The sequence below is a fragment of the Lethenteron reissneri genome, unplaced genomic scaffold (genome assembly GCF_015708825.2).
Source record: "Lethenteron reissneri isolate LAM-NWPU_2019-01 unplaced genomic scaffold, ASM1570882v1 scaffold_1373, whole genome shotgun sequence".
Lineage (NCBI taxonomy): Eukaryota > Metazoa > Chordata > Hyperoartia > Petromyzontiformes > Petromyzontidae > Lethenteron > Lethenteron reissneri.
The window spans coordinates 201,304-214,829 of NW_026891084.1; the positions used below are offsets into that span (position 1 = coordinate 201,304).

Consider the following 13,526-nt stretch of genomic DNA (forward strand, 5'->3'; position numbering starts at 1 on the left):
TAGTTGGATGAGTGACCACCAGGTACCACCACCAGGTGTTGTTGGCATGGGGATGCCAGAGATGGTCAGGAGATGACGGTGCTGAGTGGCACCACCTCGTAACTGTGGTGGATTTTCTCCGGGCACTCAGTTGGGCAGGACTGTGGTGCCAAACCATATTCGGGGAGGATCCTGTGAGTCTTTTTATCTGGAAATAATTTACATCATTGCTATTGTAATAAAGGTCGTAGAAGCGACTTCTGGAATCCGGTCTTTATTTGTCTTTCATTACAACACTCCTCCACGCTGCTGACAGGCAGCGTGAGAGGGATAGAGAGAGAGAGACACGCGCGGCCACGTGGCAGCCTGGACCCCGCTTCAGCGTGGCCTCTCCCTCCGTTCATTCTAGTTCTGACCACGCGTCGACATTTTCACCCCCCCACACGATTCCCCCGACGCGACGGCGCAAAGCGAGGAGGGAGGTGTCCTCCATTTGGAGGCGCCCCCACTCCGCAACCGACAACCCCAGCAAGGAATCCCTCCCTTCTTGCTCGATAGGACCGGCAACGGAAGGCGCATCGGCGGCGGCTGCTAAAACCGAATTAGAGCTGACATTCGGAGGTCTGCAACGCCACGAACCCAGCAGGCAAGCGCACTCAGAAGTGGGTGGTAACCGGGACAGAGCGTCCGCATTGGTGTGGCGAGTGCCCTTACGATAGGTAGTCGCAAAATCGAAATCCTGAAGGATTTCCAACCATCGAGACAATTGTCCCGATGGCTGTTGAACCCGCAAAGCATACTGCAGCGCCGCATGATCTATGCCAGGGGTCCTCAAACTTTTTAAACAGGGGGCCAGTTCACTGTCCCTCAGACCGTTGGAGGGCCGGACTATAGTAAAAAAAAACTATGAACAAATTCCTATGCACACTGCATATATCTTATTTTGAAGTGAAGAAACAAAACGGGAACAAATACAATATTTAAAATGAAGAACAAGTAAAGTTAAATCAACAAACTTGCCAGTATTTCAATGGGAACTATGGGCCTGCTTTTGGCTAATGAGATGGTCAATGTCCGGTTCCATATTTGTCACTGCTAGTCGTAACAAGTGATGCAAGTGTGCATCCGTTAGTCTAGATCTGGTTGGAGATTTCAAATGTTTCATTCTGGAAAAAATTTGTTCACAGACATAAGTGCTGCCAAAGATGGTTACCATTTTGAGTGCATGGTTCCTGAGATGAGGATATGTCTCAGAGGGGAGAGATGCATAGAAATTATGAAGGCTGCTTGACTTGAATGCGTCTTTTAGAGAGTCACAATTCTGCAGTTCAGCCAGTTCCATTTGGTAAATTGTATCCACATTTTCAATGTCAATAGAAAATGGGTTACGGAAAAGCTGTATGTCCTGTTCATGGAGATGAAGCTCTTTAAATCCAAATTGTAACTCCTTTTGCAATTTTTCCAGTGAATCCACACATGTTTTGTTTGGGAATGCAACCAATGGTTTTTCCGCTAACAGATTTTGAGTTGTGGGGAGATGGCAGAAGTTTTCCTCCTTCACTTGTTTGATGAGGCCTAATTTTACTTCAAATGCTTTGACATGTGATTGCATATCACAGATGAGCTTCCCCTTTCCTTGAAGTTGCACATTGAAACTGTTGAGTAGCTCTGTTACATCTGTCAGAAAGGCAAGGTGCCATTTCCATTCTGCATCATTGAGCTCTGGTACTTCTTTGTTTTTTTAAAGCAGAAAAGCTGTAATCTGTGGAAGTAAGTCATAGAAACGTTTCAAAACTCTCCCTCGACTCAGCCAACGGACTTCTGTGTGATACAGAACATCTTCATAGTCAACATTTAGCTCAAACAGAAATTCCTGAAATTGTCTGTGGTTTAGTGCATGAGCTCTAATGAAGTTAACACAAGATACCACAAATTTCATAACAGAGTCCCACTTCAGTGATTTACTACACAGCGCTTGTTGGTGGATGAGGCAGTGTATGGCTATTGGATGAGAATGGTTATGTTTGTCCATCTCTTGGTTAATGCGAGAAATTACTCCTTTCTTAGACCCCACCATGCTAGGAGCACCATCAGTTGTCACACTGGCTAGTTTAGCCCAGTTCAGCTCCAAACCATTCACAGTTTGGCAAACCTTTTCATAGATATCCTCTCTTCTTGGTTCTTTCGGTAAAGTCACGTAGAAGGAAAGTAATAAAATAATAAAAATAAAACATAATAAAATAATTCTCACGACGTTTCGGCCACAACGCAAGCAGCCATCCTCAGGTGAAAACCAGGTCTGTCGGGGAGACAGCGTCTGAATGAAACAGCACACGAGCTTGGAGCATATATAAGCTGGGTTGGAAACGGGGGAAAGAGCGCCTTGACAAAATAATTAGCATATCAAGAGGAATTTAGCATATGTATGGGAAATGCAGGAATGTGATTAGTACTACATAAGCCCGTGCTGCATATGTAGTACTAATAACATTCCTGCATTTCCCATACATATGCTAAATTCCTCTTGATATGCAAATTATTTTGTCAAGGCGCTCTTTCCCCCGTTTCCAACCCAGCTTATATATGCTCCAAGCTCGTGTGCTGTTTCATTCAGACGCTGTCTCCCCAACAGACCTGGTTTTCACCTGAGGACGGCTGCTTGCGTTGTGACCGAAACGTCGTGAGAATTATTTTATTATCTTTTACTTTTATTATTTTATTACTTCCCTTCTATGTGACTTTACCGAAAGAACCAAGAAGATGAATCCCTGCAGGCACGAAAGCTTTAAATCGAAAGATATCCTCTCCTATAGTTGTTCCTTTGATGCTTTGCAAGTGCAGCAAGCTCTTCTGTGACTTCGAAATAGTCATTCGTCCCACGAATAAAAATTAGAAGTTGTGCAGAATCACGAACATCATTGCTTTCGTCGAGTGCCAAGGAAAAATAGGAAAGTTTTTTTGTGGAGTTTTGCAAATGCTGATGCAAATTGTCTCCCATTTCTTCAATCCTCCGTGTAATTGTAGGTCCTGAAAGACTCACTGTACTAAATAAATCGGCCTTCTCTGGACACATCTCTTTGGCAACAGAAAGAAGGCATTCTTTAACAAATTCTCCCTCCACGAATGGTCTGCCAGTGCACGCTATTAGCTTGGCAACTTGAAAACTTGCTTGCAGTGATGAAATATTTAGCTGCTTCTGCTTTACAAAAGTATTTTGCTGAGTTGCTAATGTATTTCTCAGTTTTAATATTTTATCTTTTCTCACTTCTCCGACCAAACAATCATATTTATCTTTATGTTGAGTTTCATAGTGTCGATGTAAATTGTATTCTTTGAACACAGACACTATATTCTGGCATATCAGACACACAGCTCTTTCCTTGTACTGCATGAAAAAGTAATCATAAGTCCACTGTTCTTTGAATATCCTACACTCCGAGTCAATTTTTCTCTTTCTTGACATCATTGTTTCCTAGGGAGTCAAAATTGCTATTAGTAAAATACCAATATATATACAGCGCTACAAAAACAATATACCAGCAATAACTTTGCCCACACAGAGACATACAGACTGCACTGCCCATCAATGCAGTCTGATTGGGGGGAACTCCGCCCCCTCTCCCTCTTCCACCAATGACCGTCCTTCTCATGTAGAAAAAAAGTAACAGACAGGCAGCGGCGGAAAAAACACCCGGCGGGCCGGATAAATGTTCTCGGCGGGCCGCATGTGGCCCGCGGGCCGTAGTTTGAGGACCCCTGATCTATGCGGACGGTGAACCGCCGACCGTACAGATATGGGCGGTATTGTTGAATGAAGTACACGATTGCCAATAGTTCCCTACGGGTAACGCAGTATCTTTGCTCCGCCGGAGACAACACCCGACTGCCGTACGCAACCACATGTTCCACGCCCCCAATAACCTGGGAGAGAACGCCTCCGATGCCCGTGTTGCTTGCGTCTGTATCGAGCAAGAAGGGTTTTGTAAAATCCGGGTAACTCAATGGCGGAGCCCCGACTAGGGCGTCCCGGAGCGAGTGAAAAGCGGCGTCTTCCTCCTCACCCCAATGAAATTTGACCCCCTTAGATGTCAAGGCATGTAAGGGTTTCGCAATGGTAGCGAAATCAGTGACAAACCGGCGGTAGTATGATGCGAATCCGATGAAACTCCTGACCTCACCTACCGAGGTGGGAGTCGACCAGGAGCGAACACATTTCGTTTTGGCGGGATCAGTGGCAATGCCTGAACGGCCCACAATGTGACCCGGATAGCGCACCGATTCGCGGAGCAAGAAACACTTCTGGGGCTTGAACTTCAAATTAGCAGCCCGCATTTTGAGAAAAACGGCACGCAACCTCTGGAGGTGTTAATCGAATGTTCTACTAAAGACGATGACATCGTCTAGGTAAATCAGACACGATTCCCACTGCAAGCCAGCCAGAACCAATTCCATTAATCGCTTAAAAGTTGCCGGCGCGGAATGTAATCCCATCGGCAAGCGATTAAATTGGAAAAGGCCCTGTGGCGTACGGAAAGCAGTTTTCGGTTTGGATTCGTCATCCAGAGGCAGCTGCCAGAACCCGGACAATAAATCCAATGTGGAGAAGAATCGCGCCCCTGCCAGGGCATCAAGCGATTCGTCCATCCGGGGAAGCGGGTATGCGTCGGCTACAGAAATTTTGTTAAGCCGACGGAAATCCACACAAAAGCGCAATGATCCGTCGTGTTTTTTAACCAGAACGATCGGCGCGCCCCAAGGGCTGCTGGAAGGGGATATGATATCCGCAGCTAGCATGTCGTCTACAGCCGATTTAACATGCTCCTTTTCGGCGGGACTTAACCGAAATGGATTTTGGCGGATTGGCGCGCTGTCACCCGTGTCAATATGGTGTTTCAGCAATTTAGTACAGCCAATATCGTATTTATTTAGACTAAAAACGTCTGAAAATTCGCGAAGGAGGACTCGAAGCCTCTCACGCTGTGGACCGGACAGGTCCACCGATCCCGCGCAAAGCGCATCGAGCCACCCCTCATCACAATCCGAATGTGGTAGCGAGGGCGAACCGGCGCTCACCTGAGCAACAACCGGTTCCTCCCGAGGCACCGGCGTCGCGTGCGCGAGCACGGTCCCCTGAGGAACCACGGCCGTTCGCGACCCCACATTGAAGACCGCGATGAAGGGGTCCTCGTCCCCTTTGACCAGGGTCTGGGCCGCTACCAAGTCGGGTCCGTTGACCTCGGCCCTCGATGGTCCCAACAGAACCCCCCGATCCCCGACGCCCTCCCCAAACGGTCGGCGCAGCCTAAGAGGTACGAGCATTTGAGCTCCCGGCGGTACACGTACCGTCCTCGCGACCAGCGCCGGTACCGTCGCAAACGCCGTACGGACAGTGGTAGCGGGGGATGACAAAAAGGCCATACCTCGCCCCGACGGAAGTTCAATGCATCCTTGGTCGATTAGTATACGAATGGGCATTTTGGCCAAGAAATCCGTCCCCAACAGGCACGGAACCGCCAGCGAGGAGGAGACCAATATCAGGCCGGATAATTTAATGTCCCCAATACAAATTTGCGCGCGGATCTGTCCGATAATGCCCAACGAACCCCCGTTAGCAGCGTAACATGGGACATCAACAGGGAGCAAGGGACGACTTTGAATGGGGAGAATGTTGTAAATCAAATCAGACACAATAGTCGCCGATGCTCCCGTATCAATCAAGACCCGTACCTCGACCCCATCAATATGTCCCACAACAACCGACGACCCCGACGACGCGGCAACAACACGATGAGCCAACTCGGACCACTGGGTCGGTTGGACCGCACACCCGACGGAGGTACGTTTTGGCGTGACAATGGATAATTTCTGACCCCCGTTCGTTGCGGTGTGTGAGTGAGTGGCAGGTGTGCGTGTGGGCCAACCATGTGGGGTGCCACGACTCGCCGGATTTTGCTGGGGAGACTTGGGTCGAGGCGCGACGTCCTGGCGAGGCGTCGCACCACGCTGCCGAGGAGCCCGGCATCCTGACGCCACATGGCCCTGGAGGCCACAGTTGTAGCAGCGCGTGAGTGTTGCTGATGGCTTGGGCTGATCCCGGCGGCTCGGTCCGTCCCGAGCTGGCCGTACTCCGGACCTCCACTCCGTCGGGCGATCCACAGCGCAGATGTCTTCCGCTGGGAGGGCGGATGCAGCCACGGTATGGCTGGCCTTCGCTTTGCTGGCCTTCCGACGTTGGGCCAGCAGGTTGACATGGATGTGCCGGGCGGCCGTCAACGAACACATTTTTGCGTCGTCCTCAGCCAAGACGACGATGTCCAAATCATCGGCCAGCAGCAGTAGCTTTTCCGTGACCATGGCGTCCACCCCATCCTCGTCCATCCGTGGAAAAGCCGTTTTCGCCAGGGCCAGGAGAGCCGTGCGGTACGCCAGGGGCGACTCCTTGGCGCCCCGCTGGCGATCGTAAAACAGCTGGCGACAGTCCGAGGGTGGTCCATAGACCGCGGCGAGGAGTTGCAGCGCCATTTGCAGCGTGGCGCGCTTCGCCCTTGGTGCCGAGGTGAGAGTGGCGAGGGCATCGCTGTCAAGCATCGCCGGCAGCGCACGCAACGCCTCGTCATCGGTCCATTTCGCCATCTCTTGATGGGCGAGGAAGCGCCTCCGGAAGCCACCCCAGTCGCCTTCTCCTCCCACGAATTCCTTGAGAGGTGGCAGTCGCTGTTGCAGCGCAGCGTCCGTAGGCGAAAAACGCTCTCCGTCACTCCGTGCAGCTTTGGCGGGCTGGGCGCGTGGCAACGGCGGTTGCTGTGGTGACGTTTTGTTGTCCGCCGCTGCCGACGTGGCTTGTGGTTGGTGAGTATCGGCCACGTGACGTAGCCCCGCCTCGCCGTCAGCCTGCACTGTACTTATGGCGGGAACTCCAAACTCAGCGTCTCTGGAAATGGCGGGAAACGGCATTGTATGTTGGCCGCCATCGCCCCGTGCAGCTCCTCCCGTCCCCAGTCGGGTAATCTGTTCCAGTGTGGTGGCTGCAGCATAGAGCAATTCTGCCAGTCGAGAGTGGGCCAGCCACAGTCCTTCAGACGACGGTTCCCACTCGTCTTGACGTTGCGGTGTGGGTGGACTTGGCCCCTGCTGCTCGAGTCCGCCCTCAGCCATTTCTGGCTCAAAGTCAGCCGAGGTTTCCTCCGCCCCGTCTCTCTGGTAGGAGTTGTCCGTCGTGTCTCCATCCTTGTAGAACCACTTCCGACACCAGATGTAGTAAGGTTCCCGGAGACTTGACAACGTAGTTGGAGGCACACGCTTGTTTATTAACACCAGCGAGTAACAGGCAACTTACAGTACTTGAAGGGGTATCGGCCCCTTCACCCGTCTACATTACGGAACACAACAGCCTGACTCACAGCTAGCTTACAGCTAGGTTACGGCACCCGGAATACCCAGTCCGGCTCTTAGAAGAGCGTCGGTCCTGGGCTCTTAGGGCCACGCCGCTGGCTTGCCTGGTCGGCCCTGAAAAGGGCAGCGATCCCAGGGAGTTCCAGGGCCTGTCTAGCGAGTCTTCTTTCTTCACTGGTTACAGCTTAACACTAGACCCCGAGCCGTCCGGCTCGCCACCTTAAATAGCCATCCCCCCTTGAGGGGTGGGGCTGTGGGGGATCCCAGCTCCGCAATAGCCCCCCAGGATAACAACGCGGACGTCGCAGTAAACACCGTCTTCGCGTCCCGATGTAGCCACGCCCATTGTGTTTGTTTGCCATCCGCGGCAAGTCTAAATCCGGCCGTCTACAACGGCTACAACGGCTCTACAACGGCTCTACACTTGTAAGAGCCGAGCAGGGCAAGCCAGGGGCGACCTCAGAGCAGCGAGGTCTGTGTCCTTGTGAGGGCCAGACTCGTGTGGCTGAGGGTCGGACCTGAGCCGAAACTGGGCCAGGTCAGTTAACCTCCACTAGGATGGTCTGAGATAGAGGGGTGTAGTAGGAGCTCACGAGGAACGTTCGCTGAGGAACACATCCTCTAGTACAGTGGTTCTTAACCTTTTTGGAGGTACCGAACCCCACCAGTTCATTTGCGCATTCACCGAACCCTTCTTAATTGTAAAAATAAAATATGATTTTTTCAAATTAAAAACATAGGTATATTTTTTACTGGTGCACAATCATATGAGTCGGGTGTGTGTCTTAACCTCCGCCGAACCCCTGAGACTGACTCACCGAACCCCTGGGGTTCGATCGAACCCAGGTTAAGAACCACTGCTCTAGTGTTAGGGTTCGCTACGTGCTGCTGTATCGTAGCTCTTTTTAATCAATAAGTGTTGCCTCCATCGACGTCTCCTGCACTACTTATGCTCACTACACATACTCACGTTGAGCTTATTTTGTACCCTCCGAAGCTAACCATGCTAATCGGAGGTGTGACGAAGGACAACATTCAATCCGTGCAATGATGACCATGAAACTCCTTGAACGACTAGCCCTCGCCCAGCTAAAACCACACATCACCTCCTCCGCAAACTACTGCTGCTTCCAGTCAGCTTACCGTCAAAACTATTCCACAGAAACAGCACTCACTAGAGTGCTCGATGACATTTTAACGATCATTGATTCCGGCTCAACTGTTGCACTTATAAGTCTGGACATTTCGACAGCCTTCGACACCATCAACCATTTGCTCCTTACATCCCTCCTGAAATCCGACTTTGGTATATGCGGCTCAGCACTCAAGTGGATAGTTTCGTACCTTTCTGACCGGCAATCTTCAGTCAGGGTGGGCATGTTCACATTGCCTGAAACAACAGCATTAAGCGGGGTTCCCCAAGGCTCTGTACTAGGTTCCCTGCTCTTCACAGCCTACACTTCCCCGATCGGCCGGCTCATTGCAAGCTTCGGTGTTAAGCATCACTCATACGCGGATGACACGATTATATTCACCGCCATCGATTCTAGAAATGCATCTGGATTCGAGAGGCTCTCGGAATGTACCACCACCGTGCAACAATGGTTCACTGCACACAACCTAGCCCTTAATCTGAAAAAGTCAGTGGCCATCATGTTAGGTACCAAGCAACGTCTTAATTCAGCAGCACTCCCCACACACATACACATCTTCGGTCACAGCATCAAGTTCACCGACCACTTCAGCTACCTCGGTGTCATCCTAGATTAAACTTTATCCTTCGACGGTCAAACCAACCATATCATCAGCTCATGTAACTTTCACCTGAAGGCTCTTAGACACATACGTCCTCTCATCTCTACTGAAATTGCCAACACATTGGCATGTTGCATAGTTGGGTCTCGCCTTGACTATTGTAACTCCGTCCTAGTCCGGACCTCCGCTGGCAGCCTAAAGAAACTTCAAAGACTACAAAATAACCTGGCATGCGTCGTCATTGCCCACACTCATCCCCGTCTCGACTCACTAGCTTGTCTCCGTGCTCTCAACTGGCTACCCATCACCAGTAGGGTCACACAAAATACCGCCTACCTCTGCCACCATGCCTTCATATCGGCCTGCCCACCGTACCTCTCTTCATTATTGACAACTTGCAGCTCAGCACACGGCAGATGCCTGCGCAGCGCGACTCACGACCTCCTCTTGATACCAAGATCCTCTGCACAGCATCACCTCAATCGCCTCCTTTAAGAGACACTTAAAAACTCACCTCTACAATCATGCTTTTGAGCGATTCTGAGCTTGGCTCCGCGCCTCTGAGTTGCGGCCACTACGTCTGCAAATTTGCGCACGTTAGAAATTGAACTATTATTATTAATCTATATATTGGCGACTAAATTGCATAATGCTGTTGTATCCAATTGTGAATCTTATATAAAGTACTGTACATAGAGGCCAAAGACTGAATTACAAGTCAGAGTGCCATGATGCTCAATTGAGCATTTGGAGGTGCTCATCTCATTTACCTTTCTTAGCCATTGGTGGAAATTGCACATTCCTATGGCGGGGGCCGAGATGCCTTAGAGCAACCGCCGTTGATTACTTACAAAGTGGTGCTCGCAATGTGAATCCTGGGTAGACAAGGAGCTGAATGGACCCGATAATCTGACCCACTCCGACTTGACACTTCGTAGCTCATCAGTTTCCCCCAGCGCTAAAGAACGATTCTGATTCTGATCATGAGACTTTAAACTCCCGATCTTCCAATTTCACTAACAAAAATATCGCCACTCCCCCCCTCCCGCTCCACCCACCAACCTTCTCTGTCTACCCTCCCCTACAAACACAGTGGGAAGAAATAAGCGGGTACGATGAGTTCCACACGCCCATTCAGATGTACCAAGTCTGCCACGTGATGAAGCCCAACCAGAACAACTGGCTGCGGACTAACTGGATGATGCGCGGCGGTGCCCAGCGCGTCTTCCTCGAGCTCAAGTTCACGCTGCGCGACTGCAACAGCATCCCGGGCATCTCGGGCACGTGCAAGGAGACCTTCAACGTCTACTACCACGAGTCGGACAGCGAGCGCGTGTCCGGCATCCACGAGAGCCAGTACGTGAAGGTGGACACCATCGTGGCCGACGAGACCTTCACCGAGATCGATCTGGTCGGCCGCATCATGAAGCTGAACACGGAGGTGCGTGACGTGGGCCCCCTCGCCAAGAAGGGCTTCCACCTGGCCTTCCAGGATGTGGGTGCATGCATCGCGCTCGTGTCCGTGCGCGTGTACTACAAGCGCTGCCCACGCACCGTGCGCGGCCTGGCCGTCTTCCCCGACACGGTGACGGGCGCCGAATCTTCCTCGCATGTCGAGGTGCGCGGGGCATGCGTCGAGAACTCGGTCGAGGAGGAGGCGCCGCGCATGTTCTGCAGCGCCGATGGCAAGTGGCTCATGCCCGTCGGGAGGTGCGTCTGCGGCCCCGGCTACGAGCAGGCGGTGGATGGGTGCCAAGGTGAGAGAGGGCGCGTGTGGGGGCTGGGGGTGGTTGGTTGGGCACGCGACGCATGGTCCGGCATGCGGTCCGGTGGTAAGTCTGTGGATTCGTCTCGCTGCCGGGTGTACGCACGTAATTGTGCACGTGTGTGCGTGTCGTTACCCGAACGTCAGTTTCGCAAAACGAGGTGGGATAGTAGTAGCTGCGCTGCACAGTGAACGTTTGTGTGTGTTGAACTTCTTTCGCGCCGCACGATGACAACCGTGCTTATTGGTTCGAATGACATGAGCGTTCAACGCACGTTGAAAAGTGCGTGGCTCCGGTGGATTCCTGACATCGGCAGGAAGAGCGATCAAGACGGCCATGGAAGTCACCTGAAAGCGCGCGATGCGATCGCCGTCTTTGTTGTGTGATGTGAGGACATATCCGGGTTGCTGTTGGATTACACCTCGTACGATGATTGGCCCTGCCGGTCCTGGCCCATAGCTAATGGGGGGAAGTCTAGGGGCGTGGCCCTGACGTAATGGGAAGGTGACATCTGTAAGTAGAGGATTGGTTCTGCTGGCTTTAGCCACAGCCAATGGGGGGACGAGTCAGGGGCGTGGTCCTGGGAGCGTACGATGGAGTCTAGAAGATTCCATAGAGGTTAACCAGGATTGGTGGAAAGGTACCACATGACCCAGGTATTAAAAGGGGTGGAGACGGACAACACGTGGTCAGATCTGGAACGAACGGAGGGTGAGGCCACGCCCGTTGCTCCGTTTAACTCGTCCGTGCGTTGCCAGCCGCCACAGACAACGCGAACAGACGAATGTAGCCAACGTACGAGGGCGTCTGAACATTCACTGGGGGCAGTGGGGACTCGAGCTGTCTAGGTGCCATCCGTGCTCTTCACTCCGCTGGGTGCGTTTGTTGTGGGGGGAGGGGGGGTCTGTGCCGATTTCATCTCTCCGGAGTGGGGCACCACGAACCTCGCATCGCGGAAAGTAAAAAAAACTGCGCGGGTTTCCGTGGAGAGCGCATGGCCCCCGCTGTGGGACTGGAATTTTCCATGGTGAGCTCAGGGCCACCAACAGAGATGAGAGCGCTGCTACGTTGCCCACCCCCCCCTCCCCGTGAGCTGGGAGCAGAGGTCGCAAACGGGTTTTGATTCCTTACCCGTACGCGTACCCGGCCGCACCAGGGTCGCAAACGGGTACCCGTACCCGGCTGGGTACGGGTACCCGTTTGCGACCTCTAGCTGAGAGGAAATCCGACCGAGTAGAGAGGAAGGCAGAGACGACACTACAGGTCCCGTAACTCGAGCACAGAAGACTCCGTTATGGGAGGATTCATGACCGAATAGACGAGTTAGTGACTATAATCACGCATTGTCACGGGCATGAGCGCTCTGCGCTGGAATTTACACCGTTCTGAAATTATTAATCGCTACTGATTGCCATCTCTACACTCCAAACAACCAAAGTCATGCTTGAGTGTGCGTTGTATTAGCACTGCACTGAGATTGATGTTCCATAGTCATCTATATATATGAATGCGAGACACGGTCATGCACACATCAAACTCTCCCGTACCACATCCTGAGCTGCAAATGCGTCCGGTCGCTATCCACATCTTAAGTTGCATTGTTGTAAGACGCTGTTTGTATTTGTAGGTGTTTTGTGCAGCAGGAATCTTCACGACGAGTTCGCAAATAAGTCGGCCGCTCTCGTCTGGCACAGCCACCAAGGGAGGAGGAAGTGGAGGAAGCACCCCAAGTTGGGGTTGTGTTGTATATGTTGGTTATGAAAATTTGTTATGTTGTATGCGTGCGTGGGTGAATTATTATGTTGTACGTGTGGGTTATGAATATTCAGTGGAAATAATAATAATTAATGAAATTTGGCCAAATGTGTAATTATCCGGAAATATGTTAATTATGTAATTACGCACATTTTAATTATGCCAATTCGAGAGGTAATCGTATTAATTATGCGAGTGGGTGTAATTATGATAACGCAAGTCGTTATGATAACCAGACCCCGGTTCACCCCGTTATCGCTTTAACATTTACTGAGTATGTATTAGTGTGTTTATTAAGGTCACCAAGTTCAAATCTCAACGCAGAAGCAGATCTTATGCATAGATTTCAGGAAAGAATCACACAACCACTTCTGTATTGATCAATTTATTACTAATTCAACCTTAACTATGATATAGTATGCGAACTCTCAATCCCGGAACGTCAATACGGCATCAATACAGTATCATCAACGATTGTCTGATTTCACTTTGACAACTGCACATGGATCCCGCATAACGCGATGGTTGTTAGTGAGAGAGAGAGTCGTTAAAACATGCAAATACTATGCTAAGAAAACCTTAACGTTAATGAATGATTATACTCAATATTGTTCACGCAGTACCGCACTCCTTATTGATCATACGCAACCCTTATCACGTTGTTAACACCTTGGGTCACGGGACAGTTGAATATTCTGTAGAGGATGCGAGTACGTGCGGCGATTATGACTGAAGGATACTTGAAAGATTATACGGCGAAAGAAAAAAAAAAACACAATCAAAACAGTTACTATTCTTAAAGGCACCAATCTCAACAGATACATCGGCAGGTTATCTGACAGCAGAACGGCTCGGAGTAAGGGCCTGCGACGGTGCTCC

The 13,526-nt window shown here is 51.0% G+C and overlaps 1 protein-coding gene across 1 annotated transcript in view; it reads left to right on the forward strand.

Annotated features, from left to right (window-relative positions):
* LOC133362109 (hemicentin-1-like) overlaps positions 1–13,526 on the forward strand; it is an 85,630-nt gene that overhangs the window by 32,373 nt on the left and 39,731 nt on the right. Inside the window, exons 7-8 of the mRNA XM_061581070.1 lie at positions 10,220–10,883; positions 12,520–12,636. Of these exons, the coding sequence (XP_061437054.1) occupies positions 10,220–10,883; positions 12,520–12,636 (781 nt within the window). The remainder of the gene's footprint in view (positions 1–10,219; positions 10,884–12,519; positions 12,637–13,526) is intronic.